The sequence below is a fragment of the Porites lutea genome, chromosome 12 (genome assembly GCF_958299795.1).
Source record: "Porites lutea chromosome 12, jaPorLute2.1, whole genome shotgun sequence".
Lineage (NCBI taxonomy): Eukaryota > Metazoa > Cnidaria > Anthozoa > Scleractinia > Poritidae > Porites > Porites lutea.
In genome coordinates, this window is record NC_133212.1 from 22,466,812 (window position 1) to 22,488,309 (window position 21,498).

At 39.7% G+C, this 21,498-nt stretch overlaps 1 protein-coding gene and 1 pseudogene across 1 annotated transcript; both read left to right on the forward strand.

Annotated features, from left to right (window-relative positions):
* Nucleotides 1-5,114: 5,114 nt before the first annotated feature.
* LOC140953895 (uncharacterized) lies at nucleotides 5,115-10,364 on the forward strand (annotated as a pseudogene).
* A 1,556-nt stretch (nucleotides 10,365-11,920) lies between these two features.
* On the forward strand, nucleotides 11,921-19,928 carry LOC140922092 (uncharacterized). The gene is made up of 7 exons (XM_073372116.1): nucleotides 11,921-12,097; nucleotides 14,734-14,860; nucleotides 15,508-15,593; nucleotides 16,208-16,306; nucleotides 17,027-17,071; nucleotides 18,674-18,772; nucleotides 19,069-19,928. Exons 1-7 carry the CDS (start codon nucleotides 12,020-12,022, stop codon nucleotides 19,105-19,107), a joined length of 573 nt encoding a protein of 190 aa, XP_073228217.1. The 5' UTR covers nucleotides 11,921-12,019; the 3' UTR covers nucleotides 19,108-19,928.
* The last annotated feature ends 1,570 nt before the right edge of the window (nucleotides 19,929-21,498 follow it).

A 21,498-nucleotide genomic window follows, 5' to 3' on the forward strand; every position in this document is an offset into this window, starting at 1 on the left:
ACATGACCTGCATGAGGTCAAAATAAGACCAACTGGCGTTAGCCATCTCTTTATAGGGGCGGATCAAGCCGTCCGTGCGTAACTAAAAAATGGGGGTAGGCGCTCAACTAGATTATAATTTGACATGATTTGGGGGATCTAATGAAACATTTTTGTCGGCGCAACAAGACTAATCAAGGCAGAAAAATAAAGAGGGATAGACCCCTCGGCCCTTCCGTACCCTAAAGCAAAGATATTATTTTCATAATTTGGAAAACTATGAATAGCATTCATACGCCCGCACCTTGTGCCAAATTACAATCAGGAAAACACACTAACGGCCAGATAGTAGAGAACATGAGAGAACGGAGAAGGTGTAAAGGATATGTATCGAAAAGTCAAAAAACGATTCCCCTATGAGACAAAGGGGCAAAGAAGTGTAACATACCATCAATGTTCCTTTTCCTCGTTCAAATCCTACAATGGAGCCAGAGGGATCTTCACGGATCGACACCGGGGCTCTCAAATTACGAGTACACCACAAGGATGAAGTCCAATAACTTCAATCGCTCGGCCAAGCTGTTACATCAAGGAATAAGATTCGTACGTACCCCATGCCAGATTGAAATGAAAAAAAAAGGTAACGGTCAGACTGTAGAGAACGAGAGAACGAAGAAGGTATAAAAGATTATGTATGGCAGCGCCAAAAAACGATTCCCCTATGAGACAAAGGGGCAATGAAAATATAATGAAAAAAAATATATTTGCATTAATTTGAATCAGGTCAATACTCGAGCGCCATCCCGTTTCTGCCCTTCCTTTTCAACCGTTCGCCTACTGCAGGTGGTTTTTGGTCTTCCTCTCCTTTTTCCTTCTGTTACACAAGTCATTGCTATGTTGCAGTCGCTGTTTTGGTGCCCTGTCTTAGTAGAGAGACCTTTAGATTCAAGGACGGGGACGAATACGAGCACAAGATTTGACTTAAAGATTTTCGCGTATTCTCAAAATAGAGACTCGATGAATTAGGGACTTAACTAGGGATCAAAAACAACGACGATTGCAACGAGAACATGAATAATAAAAGAATTCGCGATTATTTGAAGTTGCTCTTAGCGGTGAATGCAATCATTGGAGTAAAAACTGAAAGTCGTGCCGGAAAAAGTCGTGCCAAAAAAAGTCGTGGAAAGCTTCATTTTGCAATTTTTCGCTTGGAAAGTTAGCACTGCTGTTACCTTAAGTGAAGGAGGTTACACCCTCTCCCGATCGCAAAAGGATAAAACTTCTAACATTTGATGGCTTGTTTTCCCCACTTCGACATTCTCGCTAAAACTCGTAGCAGAGTGACGACGGCTACCACGTTTTCCCGCCAAAATGACGCTGGCTCACGCACGTGCACTACTTACTATTGAGAAAATCTCGTACTCGTAATCGTACTCGTCTTAGAATCTAAAGGTCTCTTATGTCCAATCATCCTCCATCTACGGTGCTTCACTTCTTTACTCATAGGTTTCTTGTCTGCTCTTCAGTACTGACATGCATCTGTAGGATTCTTCCTAGACACTTGTTACGAAACAAGTCCATCCACCATTCCCCATCTTTCACACCCGTACAGCAGAACTGCCACTACCAGTGTTTTATTAAGTCTCAGTTTTTTTCTTCTTAGGATATTTTTTGGGCGCCAGATCCTCTTTAATCTGACAAATACACTCCTGGCTTTTGACAGTCTCTTTTTCAGGTCTTTCTTTTTCAGGTCTTTCATACCACCTCTCTCCTTTTTTCAGGTCTTTCAGGTTTTTTCAGGTCTTTCCTTTTCAGGTCTTTCATACCACCTCCCTCCTTTTTCAGGTCTTTTAGGTTTTTTTAGGTCTTTCTTTTTCAGGTCCTTCATACAACCTCCCTCCTTTTTCAGGTCTTTCAGCTTTTCTCAGGTCTTTCTTTTTCAGGTCTTTCCTTTTCAGGTCTTTCATACCACCTCCCTCCTTTTTCAGGTCTTTCAGGTTTCCTCAGGTCTTTCTTTTTCAGGTCTTTCAGATTTTCTCAGGTCTTTCTTTTTCAGGTCTTTCTTTTTCAGGTCTTTCATACCACCTCTCTCCTTTTTTCAGGTCTTTCAGGTTTTTTCAATTCTTTCTTTTTCAGGTCTTTCCTTTACAGGTCTTTCATACCACCTCCCTCCTTTTTTCAGGTCTTTCAGGTTTTTTCAGGTCTTTCTTTTTCAAGTCTTTCATACCACCTCTCTCCATTTAAGTTTGTTAAAACAAACTGTAAGTGAACTCATCCACTTCTGCTATTCCTTGTCCAGCTATGATAATCTGTTCCTGGTTCTTTGCATTAATTCCAATCACCTTTGTCTTCTCCATGTTGACTTTTAATCCCACTCGTCGGGCTTCGTCAATTATTCTTGCTGTTTTATCCTGAATCTGCTCTTTGCATGGTAGAGGATGTTATAGCACTACATCATCTGCAAATTCTAGGTTGTCTAGTTTAGATGTGAATTTCCACCTAAAACCATTCTCACCATGACCGACGGTTCTTCTCATTACCAAATCCATAACAACAACAACAACAACAACAATCTTTATTGTGCTCTTGATACAAAAAGGAAATAGCTGTGAAAAAAAGAGAGAACAGCCTCTCAGAAATAACAAAATCTAATCGTGCTGAGTGGCTGGGCCATGCGGAAAAGTAACTAGATATCAATTTGTTATGAATAAACAAATGCACACAAAGACACAAAGAAGAAATATATAAGTTGTAATGAATAAAACAAAACAACGGCTGTGCACACAATTAGCTGCATACAAAGTACACCAATCAATATTTCGAGGTAACTCCTCACGAGTAACGTACACAACCATAATATTACGAGAACAACGAAAAAAATGAAAAAAAAAAAAAAACACGACGAAAAGAAACAAAAATTAAGATACTTCGACGCTAAATCAAAAACGGATCCATCTTGCTCGCTGACCGCTGACCGCAATCAAGAACAAAAAAACCTGACATGTTACATCCCCCTTTGACGCCAGTTTTGATGTCAAACCGTTCGCCTATTTCTCCTTGGTCTTCTACAGCATACTTAACGTCTTTATAGAATATTTTTACCATTCCAATGGTCTTTTCTGGGACACCATATTTCTTCTAATTGCCCGAGTAAGACTGAGTACACCACAATAGGATGAAGTAGAACTGAAAAGCAATTATGTACATAAGTATAAAGTAAGTGGGTGAGTGAATGAGTGAGTGAGTTAAGTCTACTAAGAAAACAAAAAAAAAACGAACAAGTTCTTTTTTTTTTAACTTTTAAGATGTTGTCTTAAACTTAATTATAACCTTAGTTAACGGTCTTTTCAGTCAAAATTCGTTTACGGTTTGAAAATACGTACCGTTATCACGAGGGTAAGTATGTCAACGGCAAAACCATACTGGAACTGTAATCGTAAAAAGGAAGAAAGCAACACCAACAACAGTTAGTTTATTACACAAACGATGATCTTATCTCTAAGTAACCAGTTGAGGGACAAGACAACAATTAAAATGTTAAGTGTTATTCAACGCACATATTACTTGATACATTGACGTCAATAAAGATGATTATTTGATTAATTAACCTGTATACGGAGAGAAAAGTTTTTATGTCATTTGAGCGTTATAAAAAAAAATTGCTGCAAGGCAGTGAAGGAAAGAAAGGTTCGTACGGTTTGTACAGGGGATCGACAAAAGCGAAGAGAAAGTAACAAAGGTCAATCAAAATTATGTTCATGAAAGCTCCCACTTTTCAGTGTCACAGAACCGAAAATTTTAGAAATACGACTTACCGTAAAAAACGAAAACAGCAGCAAAATGTCCGTTAGTTAGTAAGTGCTCAGTCTCGGTGATCTAATGAAAATAAAGGCGGCTGGAAGTAGTTTAGTTTTTTACGTCACAAGACAACTTCCGCGGCTCAAAACCGCGTAAACGGGAGGACCTCCCACTTGCATCTGCCAGATAAAAAAAAAATTAAACCCATTTTTATGAATTCATCAAAAATAACTGCAGACCCATCTGAAAACCCATTTCTTTCATTTGAGTGGTCATACACTAAGGTTTATGAAAAGGATAGACAGACTTATTTGGAGGGAGAAAAGAGAATGATGAGAGGGATAAGGTTCTGGAAAAACGAAGAGCGTTAACCATGGAAGTAGAGACAATAAAAGATGCACTAAACGGAAAGAAATTAGAGGATATGATCAAAGTTTATATGGGACAAAGAGGCATGGAAGAGTAACATACCATAACTGTTCCTCTTCCGTCAACAAATCCCGCAATGGAGCCAGAGGGATCTTCACGGAGGCTCTCAAAGTACGAGTACACCACAAGGATGAAGTAGATCTGAAAAGCAATTATGAAGTACATAAGTATAATGAAAGTAACTGGGTAGGTGAGTAAATGAGTGAGAGTAAGTTATTCTACTAAGCAGTTGAATAAACGTACAAGTTCTTTTTTTTTAATTTTGAAGTTGTAGAACTTAAAAATAACCTTATAGTTAACGATCTTAGCAGTCAAAATTCTTTACGGTTTGAAATACATACGGCAAAACCGTACTGGAACTGTAATCGGGGCCTCCGAATTGCAAGTCCAATAACTTCAATCGCTCGGTCAAGCTGTTACATCAAGGAATAAGATTCGTACGTAACCCATAGCAGACTGAAACTGGAAAAAAATGGTAAAGGATAGACTGTAGAGAACGGAGAAGGAGTAAAAGATTATGTATGGCAGCGCCAAAAAATGATTCCCCTGTGAGACAAAGGGGCAAAGAAGGGTAACGCTGTTCCTCTTCCTCGTTCAAATTCAGCAATGGAGCCAGAGGGATCTTCACGGATCAACACGGGGGCTCTCAAAGTACGAGTACACCACAAGGATGAAGTCCAATAACTTCAATTGCTCGGCCAAGCTGTCACATCAAGGAATAAGAATCGTACGTACGTCCCATGCCAGATTGAAATGAAAAAAAAATAAGGTAACGGCCAGACTGAAGAGAACAGCGAAGGTGTAAAAGATTATGTATGGCAGCGCCAAAAAACGATTCCCCTATGAGTCAAAGGGGCAAAGAAGGGTAGCATACTATCACTGTTCCTCTTCCTCGTTCAAATCCGGCAATGGAGCCAGAGGGATCTTCACGGATCGACACGGGGGCTCTCAAAGTACGAGTACACCACAAGGATGAAGTAGTTCTGAAAAGCAATTGTGAAGTACAGAAGTATATTAAATTATGTAATTGAGTAGGTGAGTGAATGAGTGTGAGGAAGTTAAGTTCTATCGGCTAAGCAAACAAACAAACGAACAAGTTTTTTTTTATGCCAGGTGGAAATGAAGTAAATGGTAACGACCAGACATGTAGAAAAAGAGGAAGGTGTAAAAGATTATTACAGCGCCAAAAAACGATTCCTCTAAGAAAATTCAGATTAAGTTTAATATTTATATTAAGCTTAAGTTTTAAGAAATCCATATTGCAATAACCAACCTACAAAACAAGGGATAGGGATGACCTGGGATAATTTGAGAAATGATTGAGAAGCGATTGAGGTTAATTTGACCGAACTGCCACTCAAAGGCAACGTTTTCAATCGAAAACGCATTGATTGTGGACGGGGCCTTTAGCTTTCTCAGATGTACAGTCAATCAGCCTTGCTTTTTATTGCAATCTTTAAAAAAACAGGTACTTAATACAGTGCTAACAGACAAACCAAATTACAAAAAAAATTTACAATACTTTGTACAGTGCTGAACTAAAAAAAATTAAAATGGCAACGGCTTTTATTCAATGTGCATCAGCGGCTTGATACAATGACGTGAATAAAGATGAATCTTTGAAAAATTTACTTGTTAACTGAAAAGTTTTTATGTTAATTGAGTTTTATTTACCAAGGTAGGGAAGGAAAGAAAGGTTTGTACGGTTTGTACAGGTGATCGACAAAAGCAAAGAGAAAGTAACGAAGGTCATCCAAAATTATCTCCATAAAAGCTCCCACTTTTCAGTGTCACAGAATAAAGAACCTCTCTTTTAAAAATACGACTAATAGGCTAGCCTTTTTACAATCGATGGACGTTTAACAACCTTTTTGAGATTATACGGACATGCCGACAAAAGCAACAACAGCTTATTTCCGTGACTGTAAAGAACTCAAGCCTCCCGCTAACTTTTGTTAATTTTTGTTTCTCTGGCAAATCATTCTTTTACCCCTCGATAACTTGAACCATGCTTTAAGCGGCTGATAAGTCCGACATATTGAAATTACTTTACCAAACATGTATTCTTTGTCTTTACTTTTTTGTCAGTCCCGTTTAAATACAGTGTGTCCAGCACTGTGTCAGTTACCAAGCTTTGACGTGCACGTTACCGCATGCACTCATTCCACATCCCATTTCCTTAAATCCAGTTACCGAATTTATTCGATGAACCGCCCTGGGCGCTTATTAAATTTTTGGACCTTGAAAGACGGCGTTTATTCGAGGTGGGCGCTTATTCAAGGCTGGGCGCTTATTGAATTTTCACCATTTTCAGCAAGTGAAGTATGTTTATTTTGCATCGAAACAATAAATGCTATTAACATAACGCGAAGAAGTAACAAAACAAGGTTTCTGTAAAATACTCTGAAGAAAACTCCGTCCTCGGGGAAGTCTCTTATTAGAATTTATTCACTGGAATCTGTGGGGTGGGGGTGAGCGCTTATTTGAGTGTGATTGGGAGGAGGAGGGGTAGGCGCTTATTCGAGGTTGGGCGCTTATTAACTTTTTCTGCCTTTAGGATGGGCGCTTATTCGAGGTGGGCGCTAATTCGAGGCTGGGCGCTTATTCGAATTAATTCGGTATTTGCTTCGATCTTCCGATAACTCGAACTCCCGCTAACTCGGGCTTTTTTTTGATTCACCCTATGAGAAGGTTCGAGTTACTGGGAGCCGACTGTATTTTAACCCATTTAAAAGAGTATCATCATCACTAGTTTCTCTCCAGTAAATTGAAAGGCATGTCGAGATTCAAATGAAAAGATGGTTAGTCGAATCAGAAATGATGAATAGTCAGTTGTGTTCATAAAAAGGTCCCATGTGATAGTTTATTAAACAGCTTCTGAGAAGAAGACAGGAAACTTGATTATAACTCATTTCACCTCCAAGAAATTTTCATTGAATCCGCCATGACTGCAACGAAAAAGACAAACCTTTGTAATACTTGTAGTCAATTTGAAGCTTCACTCCATCATTTTCGAGTTCCCTGTATTCATGCATCCTTTAGACTAATGAGTCTTTTCGCGCCCTTGAAGCCTGCGTAGATACCATAATCATAGAAGTATGGAACCCTAAAATCATCATTGTCCAGGAGCCTATCACTGGGTCATAGGCCTCTGCATTGTCCCATTTTTTAATGAGATGAATGAACTTATCAGCAAGGGAAAAATCAATTGATAGCGAGGATGTTACACTTGAATTTTTTCCTAGGTGGAGATATGAAGTTCTGAGTATTATGATCGTGAGATTGAATCCAGCTACAGCAGATTACGCGCCTGCTTGTGGTGTAAAATTCACATCCCATGACAGGTGGGATATGGGCAAGTCCATGAGCTATTACAATGCAGAACCTATATTAGCCGGCAGGAAGTACATAATCTGATTCACTCAAAAGAGAACTTTGGATGTATTCATGAACCTTTACTGAACATTCCCCTTACACATGTTATCGATCCCTGATGAACTACATTTATTGCTAAGAGTAACCGACAAACTACTGCAAAATGTGATTGATGAACGGTTCTGCAAAGAGATGCAATTGAAGGTTTTAATAAGCCCCGAGGGGTCAACCAAAGGAAAGATATCTCACAAGGCTTGTTAAAGAAATCAATGAACTGGGCTCTTTCTCCATATGGAACAAAAAGAATGCAGATGGCTCTAATGAATTCACAGCCTTTTGGGCTTCCAGAAAAAAAAAAAAAAGCTTAATTCTCAGTGGATTACCCTCAAAACTACACAAGATACCGTGTAGCTTGCGAGACTGGCTACCCAAGAAGGAATTTAAAAGAGAAATCCGCCGACTTCTCCTAGATATTTTAGTACAAGAAAGTGACTATATAGACACACCTGCATGTCCGTCACACAAAAAGTTCGACTGGCCAGATAATTAATATGTTTAGGTCTTTAAAGTTTCCGGGATGACTTTTCTCTCGAACCAGTCTAACGTTATCGCTTTCTTAACTCTGTCTTCATGTAATCAGATGACTTATTGATTTAAAATTTATTTATGTAATAACATTTTTTTTAAAAAAAGTTAAACCCTAACCCTCAGTTGTTCTTCTCTCCGGCCAAGATTAGTTTTTGCTACCTGCGGGACAGTGTAATTAATTAAGTTCTTTCTTACGATAAACTTATGTTGTTGTTGTTGAATTTCTCTCCCCTGAAATATGTTTAACAGTAAACAAACTCTGGACAAATTTTGCCAGTCTGTACAATAAAATACCTCACTGATTTCGATCTGACAGACATGGCAGCTATGATACATTCGACTGCAGCAAAAGCATGGATCGATCTTTTTTGTTCACTGCGTGAGGTGTGTCGTGGATATTCTAGGCCCAGGTTAACCCTCTACATGCACCTTCTTCCATATCACATTTTTTATTTGTTCAGCAGCATGGCTGTCTGAAAAAATTCACAGGTCAAGGAGTGGAGAAACTACGATGAAGCGAAAAGGGTCATGTTTCACAAATCTAACAAATGGGAAGCTGCGGAAGATATCTTATGCAGAGAGAGTACTAGTGGGATCATAAACACCACCAGCCAGGGGCACCCAACGAAGGTTTCCTCCTAAACACACTGAAAATACTATATACTTTTAGATGTCTAGAAGTGTATTCTGAGCGGCGCTATAAAATTTGTATCTGTTCGACCATCCTAGTTGAACTTGAGTCTTTTCGATCGAAATTACAAGGGCTTGTCTTTAGTATTTAGTATTTTCCTGAAAATGTTAGATGCAATTTGAAGTATTACAAAAGTGAGACATTTTCCGATCTCTTTCTCCATTGCATTTTTGGGTCCGGAACAGATTTTAGGTTTCCTTTTCCTTATGAAAAATGGCCTAACTTACGTTTCATCTAGAAAAGTTAGCCGTCCTCAAGTCAGTGATAGAAAATTCTAGGCAATAATTGCTTCTCTAAACAGATATTTCACAGAAAACAGTCGTCCCTGACGAGCGAAAACCAAGGGCACCTACATCGAAAGAAAGCTAAGTGGAATACTGGGAGCCTGACTCAGTCAATCAGCCCTTATGAGGGGCATTAATTGGAGCTGAGAGCGTAGTTAGTATGATGCGTTAGCCGTTAGATCTACTTACTCTAGTTTTTGACACGCCGACCTGCAGGAAACAGACCGCAAGAAAAACCAGCGTCATTTGATAAACCCTGATTTTGCTGCGTCACGAGCGCACACTCGAATATATATTGAATCCTACCGCTGCTTTTCAAGTAATGTTACCACAGTTGTCCAAACATGATGAACAGCTGACAGGTTAAGCTATCGACTGCACATTTCTTGAAGAAATGGAAACATTGGGCGCGATCCATTCAACCAAAATTCCAACCGGTCCGACCGGGAAAAGTGGTCTACCTCAAAAGGTGGACCCGTTTTTTCGAAAATTTTCCGGTTGGACCGAAGCGATCCATTGAGTTTTGGACCAAAATTTCCGGAAATTTTGGTTGAATGGATCGCGCCCATTCTGAACTTTGCAAACAAAGGGTATTTTTTTCAGCCCTGATAGAGTAAGACGGCTTAAAATTAACAGTTTTGCTTTTTTAAAAGTGCTTCTTTCAAGTACAATGAAGCTTATACACGGATCACTTTATCTCAAACTGAACAGACTAAAGTCAAGGTCAAGAAATGTAAGCCACATTAATTTCTAGTTTAGTGTTCTTCTCCTTCAAATAGTCGCCAAGTAGGACTTTTATTCTAAATCATTGCTGCTTGCTTGTCTTCGCTCAGGCTTTCAAACATTCTGTTTCAGCATTACTTTAACTTCGATTGTTCATCATCAAATAGTGAACTGTGAGTGCAAAACAACCACTTGAGGTGAAGAGTGTTCTTGGAAGTGCGTCATAGTCATTAGTGATGCTACGTCAAACTCATCGGCGTCTGAGATTTTAGCCAGACGTTAGCGTCATTTCTCTTTCATGATGTCCATGCAACTATCGTGTTAAAACAAACTTGCTCAAACTGTCAGATATTAACTAAGAGACCACTGATTAACCTCCTGCACACTGCCATGTTCTTTATTCTGTTCATCTACTATGATTGCACACACAATCTTTGATTCTCCTTTAAGACTTAAGCCAATCTGTTGGTTCCATGTTTTCATTTTCAGGCAGCTGACAAGTAATGACTACTGTTTTGCTATTTCTTCTGTCGCTGATAGGACCTTCTATTCGTCCCTTTATGCGAGGGATCCACGGCAGTCTTGTGCTCTGGATTCCACGCCGTGGATTCCGAGTTCCAGGTACTCAGTACTGGATTCCGGATTACAATCTTCAGTGGGATTCCGGATTCCAAAGCCCAGGATTCCCGATTCCACAAGCACAAATTTCCATGATTCCGGAATCCCCAAGAAAAAAATTTACCGGATTCACGTACATGGGGCGATTTGATGTTCATGGAAATATTAAAATGTTTGCGTGCGGGACAAGGACCGCGTTAATCGCTCTCAAAGATCCAAAGGCAGTTTGTTGTTGAGTCTGTAATGATTTTTACATTGGTTAAAAATAAGCGACGGCTCCCTGATAGGACTGAACACTTCAATCAAGTCCCTAACGAAAAATGATCACTCTTCAGCTATTGCTGACCATATCACTGCCACCGGACATAACATAAATAAATGGGATCACTTTGAAATCTTAGAATCTGGCAAAACAGATTATCATTGTAAGATAAAGGAAACATTGTTTATACATGACCTTAAGCCAGCTTTTAATGTCAAAATCAGTAGTAAAAAGCTGATGCTTTATTAGCTTTTGCCTTTTGTCTTTATTACTGAAGGGATGACGCTTTTTTGAATCCGCCGTGCGTTCAGATGTCCTTACCTCACGGTGCTCTTTTGAATTCATCCCTCGTTCAAAGGCCCCGAACCCGTCTCAATCATGTGGCGCTCTTTTGAAACCAAGAAAATTTTAATTCTCAGATTTTTTTTCGGGTGGCCCACAGGTAGCCCATGGGCTACCTGTAAGCTACCTGTGACCCCTAAGGCCCAGGTTTTGTTTACACCCTATAATTTTGAATGCATGAAGTCTCGTCATACTTGAGATCACTTTTGAAAATCTATGTTGAATAAGCATTCTATAAAAATGCGTAAACTCACAATGTTTATCACCGCTGTTTGTGTTTTTATTTTTGATCAAACTATACGATGGCCCAAGAACTAAAGTATACAAAAAAAGAATTTCATCGGTCGGTCACATAATTTATTCGTCGCGATAACAGATTTTGATCCTTATCGATGTTCATGACCGGTAAGTTTATGCGTGAAGCTATCTCAGCGCGCTATCTAAAGAAATCAGATAGTTTGTCAGCAATATCCTTACATCATGCCTGAAGCTATCCAAAAAAATCAAATAGCTTTATACCAATATAGTAACCTGGCTAACCTGGCTAATATGACACTACTACACTACACTGAGCTAATGACAGTGAATCAGCGAGTAAACATGGTGTATTGAATTTATCACAATTGTTTGCCGATGTGCTCGCAAAACAATATGGTGAGATGACGAAGCAGAAACAGGGAATATTCATTACTTTGCAATTGAAAGCTGAATTAGTAAAGGCTTCAAGGGTAAGGATATTATTCTGATTGGCTCCTAAGTGACAACCGGAAAATTGACTGATTTTCTGCTAAGCTCTGATTGGCTCATATGACTGGCGTCAATTGCTGACGCATTTGCAATCCTACCGCACCCCGAGGAAGGAAGAAATTTCAAGAACAAGCGTCTTTCTCTGAGAAGCGTTAACTTGAGGCACAGGTTTGAACCACCATAATGGCAATTTTGGTACGAACATGTTGCTGCGGCTGTGACTTGAAGACAGGCATTTTGCTTATCGGTATTCTTGGAGTGGTGAGTACTCTGTTAACAAATGATCGAACTCACTCCGGGCAACCGCAAACTGTTCCAAAAACGCGGGTTGTGTTTACACATGTTTGGTTCTCAAATGCCGCCGACATCTACCTGCGACATAGCCGCCCCCGCCGTTCTGCCTGTTTCATTCGCACATATGAGAAAATGAGCCACGAAGTTGAACTCGAAACAATTTCGCAGGCATGGCGGAAGCGGTAAAGACCACGCCACAAGTGTCTCAGACGGGTTTTCTCTGTGCTTTAGATGCCTGTTTGGTTAATTTGGAGTTGGGCTAAAAACTATTTATCGGTTCGGATGTCTTAGCGGGAACTTTGTTCGTCACGAAAGTTTAACAGGCTTTTTCGTCTCATCCGATAGTGTTAGCTACCCTCGAGGACATAAAGTAGCCTTGCTTTCATAGAAAATTATGGGGGACATTTTGTCATTATACAGAAAATTTTAGGAGACCTTTTTTTAACAATAATTGCGATATCTTGATATTAAAATGTGAAAACACAAACTTCGAAAGTGGTATTTAAGTTGTTAGAAAAACTCCGAATATTTTAGACGAATGGAAAGGTTATGCAGAAATTTTTAGCTTTTCTCAAGCATAAGAAATTTGTAGGCAATACTTGCTCCTTCGAACAGTTATTTTACAGAATATAGTCGCTGGGTGCCCCTGAAAGACTGCATTCATGGCTTCTGTTGCCTCATCGAAGGAACTTTAATCAGGACTACTCCGTCAGCCGCATAATTCTGCATGTGATAATTTAAGGAGTTGTACATGCATGAGCGCGGAAAACTGAAGTGAATTCAGGCGTCAGAGCGGAATTCAGCACGCAAGATTCACCGATATTTTAATATATTACTAATTAAACTTTTTATTGGTGGTTAAAATCCCTAGGAACAAATCTAAACTCTAGAGATCAAATACTAGCCAAAAAAAAAAACGATTTACTTTCTCTTTGCTGTGTCTTGCTGCTGAAAACATTGTGCATCCACGTTTGTATGCAAATTTGCTATATTTTGAGGTCATGAATCATTTAGCTTTAGTTTGAGCGATACAAATTAAAACACTTCGTGATAAGGAAGTCTTTAAAGAATGCCCCAGTTCCTTCAACATTCAGTCTTGAACTTTAAGGTGAAATCCCTTTTTCCTCATTGATTTCATCTCCAGTTGCCAATAAAAACAAGTTCGGGTCATTTACTCATCTGTTGCCAAATCTGCGGGAACACTTAACGACAACGTTAAGCTAGGATCCTTCGATTTCGTTGTTATATTGATGATAGTGCACCAGCTGGCCTATATTTTAGACTCTTTATTCGCTTTATTTTAGACTTTTTAGAGTGACACTCCCTTTACGTTGAATATTTGCCCAGTAGTGCCCACGTAACAATTCGAAACAACAAGATCACCATGATGGGGTACATTGGGCTGCTACCCCGGGGGGGAGGGTACTCCCTTATATAAGCTAAGCCACAGAGGTATGTGCCGCCCCATCGGGTAGGGTTTTTTGAATAATTGTTTTGTGTGCGCTCTAGTCTAAGTAATGATGACATAATTTCTGCCTAAGGGTCAGGTCTGAAAACGGATATTGATTTTAGAGGTCTAGTCTAAAAACGGCAGTGGAAAATTAAATTTTTTGGTCTGAAATCGGGTCAGGATTTGAAAACCCGTTAGACACATCCCCACCAAGAATTTCCAGGAGTACCCCCTCCCCCTCCGCCTTCCCCACCCCCCACCTCCGCCGAGGTTGAATAGAAACATAATCACCTGGTTAGAAACTCAGAAGAGCTTTAAATGTAAAATCAAACAAACAAAACTAAAGCTTAATTTGCCTTGCGAGTTTTATTAAGAAACAGAATTTAAAAGATTGAAAGTTTTTAAGCGTAAAACGACAGCGATTTTCGGAGTTTCCGGTAATTAGTCAGGTTATACTGTCAAGTAAAATTTTTGAGGGGAGGAGGATTGGGGGGGAGGGGAGAGGAGTCATTGCGGAAATACTCCTGTTAAAAATAACTTGTCTTTCCTCGTTCCAAAAAAAGAGAGACTTGCTTATTTACATTTTCATTCTTATTGGTGAAATTGATGGTGTCCATTTTTTTTTTTTATATCTGAAATGACAAGCTCTAATCCCTCAAAAGTCAAATGATCGCCCCAATCGCTGGGGGACGGGACACGCAACGCATTTGCAGGGCGAATAAAGGTTCCTGGCCTTTGAGTTAACGTCCGCCATTTTGTCCTTTTACCTCGGCTTGAGTTGTTATGCCACAGGTAGCCCATATCAGATAGACACCAAAGGGACATATCTTTCGCATAATCACTTATTCAAGTTGCGGTCGCGCCTACTTCGTGTTATGTCAGTGACCTTGTTTTGTTGCAAACTGTAAAGTAGCCTGCGAGCAAGCTCTCTTATTTGGGCGAGCGAAGCGAGGCACGAGAGAACGCGCGAGCGAGAAGGGAAGCTGCGCCCGCTTTCGCGTCTCCTCTCGCGTGCCTCTCGCGCGTCTCTCGCGCGTCTACTTTTCACGATATCCCCCAAACGGAGAACTTGCTCGCAGGCTGTAAGCTTAAAGAAAAAAATTCGTATCGATAGTTCAGTATTGAAGAAGAAGTTGACTTTTTTGTTTTGCAGCTCGGTTCTGGGTATGGTATCTACGCAGGCTTCAACGGGGCGAAAACACTCATTAATCTAAAGGATGAATACAGGGAGCTCGATCAGGAGGGAGTGAAGCTTCCAATTGATTACAAGTATTACAAAGGTTTGTCTCTTTGGTTGCAGTCTTGGTCGGACTCATCGAACATTTCGGATGTGAAAGGAGTTATCGTCAAGTATCCTGTCTTTTTTTCAGAACTCCTGTTTAATAAACTATCACATGGACTTACATGGGACCTTATCACTTTTTTGGAACACAACTGACTATTTTATCTCTGATTCGACTAACCATCGTTTCATTTGAAATCTCGTCATGCTTTTAAAAAATAGTTATAAATACAGTCTACTCCCAATAACTCGAACCTTCTAGCGAGAATAGAAAAAAGTTCGAGTCAGCAGGAATAATTCGAGTTATCGGAAGATCGAAGCAAATCGCCGGAAATATGGAAATGGGATGTGGAATGAAGGCATGCTGTAACATGCACACTTCAAAACTTGAAAAATCAGGCAGTGCCGGACACTGTACTCTTAACCATGTTAACCGGACTAACAAAAAGTAAAGTCCGTTTAATCTCAAAAAGGTTGTTAAACGTCCATCGTTTGTAAAAAGGCTAGCCTATCCTCCCCATGCTGGAGATTTTAGGGGAGCCGTATTTTGCTCCCTGCGTAGGGGGCTATAAAAAGGCCCTTATGTATCAGTTCTGCGGTGCACGCCACACACTGAGTGTCCTTTTTGCTACTTTTATCATTCAGGAGTCATCAACTTGCTTTACGTTGCGGCTGCTATCAACATCCTTGGGCTACTGGTCAATCTCATGTTGCTGTTTTCGTTTTGCACGGTAAGTCGTATTAATAAAAGAACGGTTCTTTAATCTGTGACACTGAAAAGTAGGAGCCTTTATGGACATAATTTTAAATGACCTTTGTTGCTTTCTCTTCGCCTTTGACGATCCCCTATAAACGTACAAATCTTTGTTTCCTTCACTGCCTTCAGCCAAATAAAGCTCGATTGACATATAAACATTTCTGTTAACAGGTTCTGAATTTTTCAAAGATTCATCTTTATTCTCGTCAATGTGTCACTCGCACTGAAGCAATACGTATTGAATAACAGTTAGCATTTTAATTTTTTTTAGTTCAGCACTGTTCGAAGCGGTTTAAGTCTGTTAGCACTGTAAGTACCTGTTTCTTTAAAGACTGCAATAAAAAGCAAGGCTGACAGACTACATCTGGGAATTAGCCACACTCAAGTGCGTTTTCGTTTGAAAACGTCGCCTTTGAGTGACAACTCGGTCAAATTAACCTCGCTTCGCAATCATTTCTCAAATCTTCCCGGATCACTGATCCAGATCCTTTGTTTTGAGAGGTGGGCCATTGCAATTTGGATTTCTTAAAAATTAAGCTTAATATAAACATTAATTTGAATTTTTCTTTTCTCTTTTAATTTTCTTAGAGGAATCGTTTTTTGGCGCTGCCATACATAATTTTTTACGCCTTCTCAGTTCTCTACAGTCTGGCCGTTACCATTTTCCTCATTTCCATCTGGCATGGGGTACGTACGAATCTTATTTCTTGATGTGACAGCTTGGTCGAGCGATTGAAGATTGAAGTTCGGAGGCCCCGAGTCCCACCCAGATCGATATAGGGCTTTCCACAAGTTGCTCGGCAACTTTTTGGCAACTTCTTGTATTTCGAGCAACTTTTTTTGTTTCGAGCAACTTATTTGCATTCTGAACAATTTCTCAAGTTATTTTCTAATTCTGACATATCGGAGCAGCTTTTTCTGTTTAAATTGGCCTTTCTTCCATATTTCACAATGTTTTAGTACACAATTTATGAACTTCCTGTTAAAAAAGGGGCCAAATCCTCCCCCCTGGGGAAGATCATGGCCGCCAGACAGAAGTAGCCGGGCTAGGTCGGCGGTTTTTGGAGAAAATTCAAAATTGTGGACGAAGGTTTTCACTTGACTGACTTGAGTCTCTCGGGTGAAGAAAGTCGTTCAACAATTTGTATTCTGTATTTATTTTTCTAATATGTTGTAACTCTTAGTTAGTGTACATCCTTTTCTTTTTCACCATAATACGACGCGTCCGTCTATAGAAAAACAGTTTGTGGATCTAGCCTCTCGCCGCCTGAGTCCCTACACCCACTTCCTACTTACTCACACCTTTCCAAGGTCTTATCCCTCAACTGGTTATTTAAAGATGAGATCATCGTTTTTGTACTAAACTAACTGTTTTTGCTGTTGCTTTCTTTCTTTTTATGATTACAGTTCCAGTATCATTTTGCCGTTGACATGGTTGCCCCCGTGATAACGGTACGTATTTCAAACCGTTAACGAATTTTGACTGAAAATATCGTTAACTATAAGGTTATATTTAAGTTCTACAACTTCAAAATTGAAAAAAAAGAACTTGTAATTGCTTAGTAGAACTCAACTTACTCTCACTCATTCACTCACCCACTCACTTACTTTCATTTAAGCAATAGACCACACTTTCTATGGGTTTACCGGCATGATAACCCACGCGGGATGTTGGGAGAACACGAGAAAAGCTTGTAAATCACGAGCCGAAGGCGAGTGATTTACAAGCTTTTCGAGTGTTCTCCCAACATCCCAAGTGGGTTATCACGCCGGTAAACTCATAGAAAGTGTGGTCTATTGCTTTTATAAAATAACTTTTCGTAGAATGGAGTCTTTTATGTAAAAAATATGGTTTTAGTACCGTGATCAAGTCATGTCTTCTCTCTAAAGTTATCATAAGCCAATCATGACTCACGATTTAATAGCGCTGAACTTTCTCAAAACTTAGTCCAGTCAAACAATAAACAGCAGCACTTCAAAACACGAGTTTTTACACTCATTACATGATAACTTATGAAAGCTGTTTTACAGGAAAAGTCAACATTTATTCATGCGAACGTACAATGAAAGAATACGTTATGGTTTGTTTACTACAGAAGTAGAAATTAATTGAACATCAAACTGTACGCAGGTGTATTTTGTTGAGTCGATCCGTAAGAATTTCGTGCTTACAGACGGAACTGGCAGCTATTGTAATGGAGGACTTCATTCACATTTTACAAGCCGCAGTGGTTTACGATCTGTTTTCTGGACTTTATTATGATTAAGAAATGCTGCGGTAACGACCTGGCTTCATTTGCGAACTTGTCGCATGTAACTTTATATGCACGTACAATACAGCGACCGATGGAAATATGTCAGTGGTGGAGAAAGGTTTCTTTGCCGTAGCCACATATTGGCGTTAATATTTGTCGATTTGTAAAGTCAGGTGGTTTGAGGTAGGTTATGGTATCGATATCACCGAATAATTTGTGCAAATGTTGGAAAAAACCAGCCCGAAACTCTGACATCTTTCATCATCGTTGGCAGCTTGTTTACAACCTACAGCGGCCGATTTTGTACCATATCTTGATCAGAGATCTCTTTTTGGAACAATTTCTTTCATTAAGGAATTTAATTTTGACATAAAATAATCAAGAATGCTAAAACTATCCGTTTTGTCGCTGGTTGGCACATGGTTAAGTTTTCCTGGAGACTTTCTACACCAGAAATTCACACAGTTGTTGTCTTTCTCTGCGATTTGGCATCGTCGTGAAATGTAAACTGCTTTCCAGCTTTGTACTTTATTACTTCTAAAGCTATGGCAGTAATAAAATGTGGAAACCAACGCTTTTGATATTAAGAAGGGCTGGGTAAGTAACTTGTTCTGTTTTTTAGCCTTTCTAAAATCGTTGTTTGCAGATCAATAGCCGGTTTTGTTTATGGCTCGTGGTCCGGATGCCTTTTTCTATGGGTTTACCGGTATAATAAACCATAGGTTTTTGACCAATCAGATCACGCGTACTATCTCAGTTATTTTATAATATAGTTATATACTTCATAATTGATTTTCAGATCTACTTCATCCTTGTGGTGTACTCGTACTTTGAAAGCCTCCGTGAAGATCCCTCTGGCTCCGTTGCGGGATTTGATCAAGGAAGAGCAACAGTTATGGTATGTTACTCTTCTATGCCTCTTTGTCCCGTATAAACTTTGGTCCTATCCTGTAATTTCTTTTCCTTTGGTGCGTCTTTTATTGTCTCTACTTCCATGGTTAACCCTCTTCGTTCTCCCAGAACCATACCTCTCTCATTATTCTCTTTTCTCCCTCCAAATAAGTCTGTCTATCCTTTTCTTAAACCTTAGTAAACGACCCCTCAAATGAAAGAAATGGGTACTCACATGGGTCTGAAGTTATTTTTGATGAAGTCATAAAAATGGGTTTAATGTTTTTTTTTTTTATCTGGCAGATGCAAGTGGGAGGTCCTCCACCTTACGCAAAGTTTTGAGCCGCGGAAGTTGTCGAGTGGCGAAAAAACTAAACTGTTTACAGTCGCCTCTATTTCCATTAGATCACCCAGACCGAGCACTTACTAACTAATGGACGAACATCCTGGTGTGCTTCGCTTCTTCAAATGACTGAGGCGATACCGTTTAAGATAAGATGGCTGTCAGTGATAGCAAGCGCTCGATCTCGACGATTTTATGGAAGCATAGGCGACTGTCTTGAAACAGTTTATGTAAAACGTCCAGTCTTTGTTGTTGTTGTTTTTTTTTTATGTAGATTAGAGCTTTTTATATATTCAGGCATAGCATCGAGTAGCGATAACATTTAAATGAGTAAAAGTAAAGCCCAAAGATACATTGAGTAGATACTTTTGATATGCTAAAAGAACCAACCACTGCATGGCACTAGCTTACTGATAGGTTCCAGCCGGCACCAATTTAAAACTAAGATTTAAAAGTTATTAAGGATCGAATAATTAGAGAAAATGTCTTCAATTAGCTTGCACGTTTGTAAGCCGAAGCCTATTACTTTTAGACTAAATGTAATCATGTAAACGATGTTTAACGATAAATGGTGTCAACAACAGCGGTAACAGCCCGGAAAACAAAAACAAGTCCACGCGAGGAAGCCAGTACTGTCGGTTACGATTCTCTGTGCTGGATTTCATAGGGGCTGTGGTTAAATACCTAACAACTTGTAAAAGTAATTCTTAGATTTTTGCCTGCGTTGACAAGTTAACGTAATATTTTCTTATCATCATCGATAAGCATACAGTAGTACGAAGTGAGTGTAAAAACTAGAATTAAAGTCCTGCAAATTGTTTGCTCTGCCTCCTCGTTGTTTTTGCCCGGTAGAAACCGCGAGTGTATAAGGTAGCCTATAAACCGTGGCAAAAACCATTTCCGCTTAATGCTACAGGCCCCTTGGTCCCAGAGACTTTTCTTGCGCGGTTCCCGTTTCCGGCGGTGGGGCGCGCTAGCGCTATGCCGCTCGTGGCTTTGGCCTCCGGCCGGCACTGATCCGCTGAAGATTTCCGACGCACGTGAGAAAAACTTCTGTTTTGAGAGAGCGCCTCGTCTGACCTCAAAATCTGAATCTGAAAATGCTTAACTGGTCAGGTAAATACATTTTTAACTCGTGGGAACGCGCGAGCGTACCACGAATAATTGCAGGGACTAGGATATGCAAATTAGTCGCTCGCTTACTCGCAGTAGACGGACATCGGGTAGAGGCTAGTCCGAATTCGAGAGTGCGAAGATCTATCGTTTCCGAAGAAGCACGCGCTCGCCGAAGTTCGGTGTGATCAAATTCTTATGAGAACGTGCATCGTTCGTGCTCAGACTCAGAGTTTTCTTTGTGGCAAATTTTCTACAGCACGGTTAGAGGTCTTACCAAACTTAAGACACGCAGGAGTCTTTCAGATGAGTAAGATGGTTAACTTCGGGATTGGATTGACGAGAAGATGAGCATTTGCTCTTCGACTCTGCAAGATTACGGGGGATATACAAATTCCAGATAAGGTAACACATACGTTTTCCGTCGTACTTCGCAGACGTGGTGCATCGGTTTTGTGAAGTATAAAATATATGTTCTTTCGTTCATTCACCCGGCATTGCCCCTGAAATTCGTTTACACTGTTTTTTTTTTTAGCTGTCAATAGCTCCGTTTATGCGGCTCGATCATCTTCAAACGGCGCTTGCCGACGGATTTTCCATGGAAAATGCATTAAGTCAAAAACTTTCGCCTGGTTAGGTAAAGTCGCAACTAACCGATGGTGCCGGGTTTGAGTCCTTCTCCGCACCTTTCTTTCTTCCATCTTTCTTTCTCTTTTTTTTTCCCGTTTTTGTTTTGTTTTGTTTTTGCTTATTTGTTTTGTTGTTTTTCTATAAATACATACCGTAAAATTCCGAAAATAAGCCCCGAGGCTTATATTTTTCAAAGACCCTTTTTGAGGGGCTTATATTTGGAGGGGCAATTTAACGGAGGGTTTTTTGCGCTTATGTTTGGAGGGGCTTATACATGGAGGGGCTTATTTTCGGAATTTTACGGTACCTAAATTCATAACTGTTATTTAATAAAGTGCAATAAACAGCAAGAAAAGTATTGTGTTTCCAGAGAAAAGATAATATATTTAATATATGGATAAATTAAACAATCTAAATTTCTATCATTTCCTACAATTTACTGTGGGAAGACCAGAGTTGATAACCATTTGGTTATTTTCTAAACAACGTTCCCACAAGTTGACAATAGTCAACTTTGATTAGAAATTGTTATAATTGGCTTTGGATGTCTATAACTTCGGACAAAGAGGAAGAGAGTGTCCGCAATCCTATTTACCACAGTGACTATACTTTTGATAATAATAATAATCACAACCAAAATGATAGCG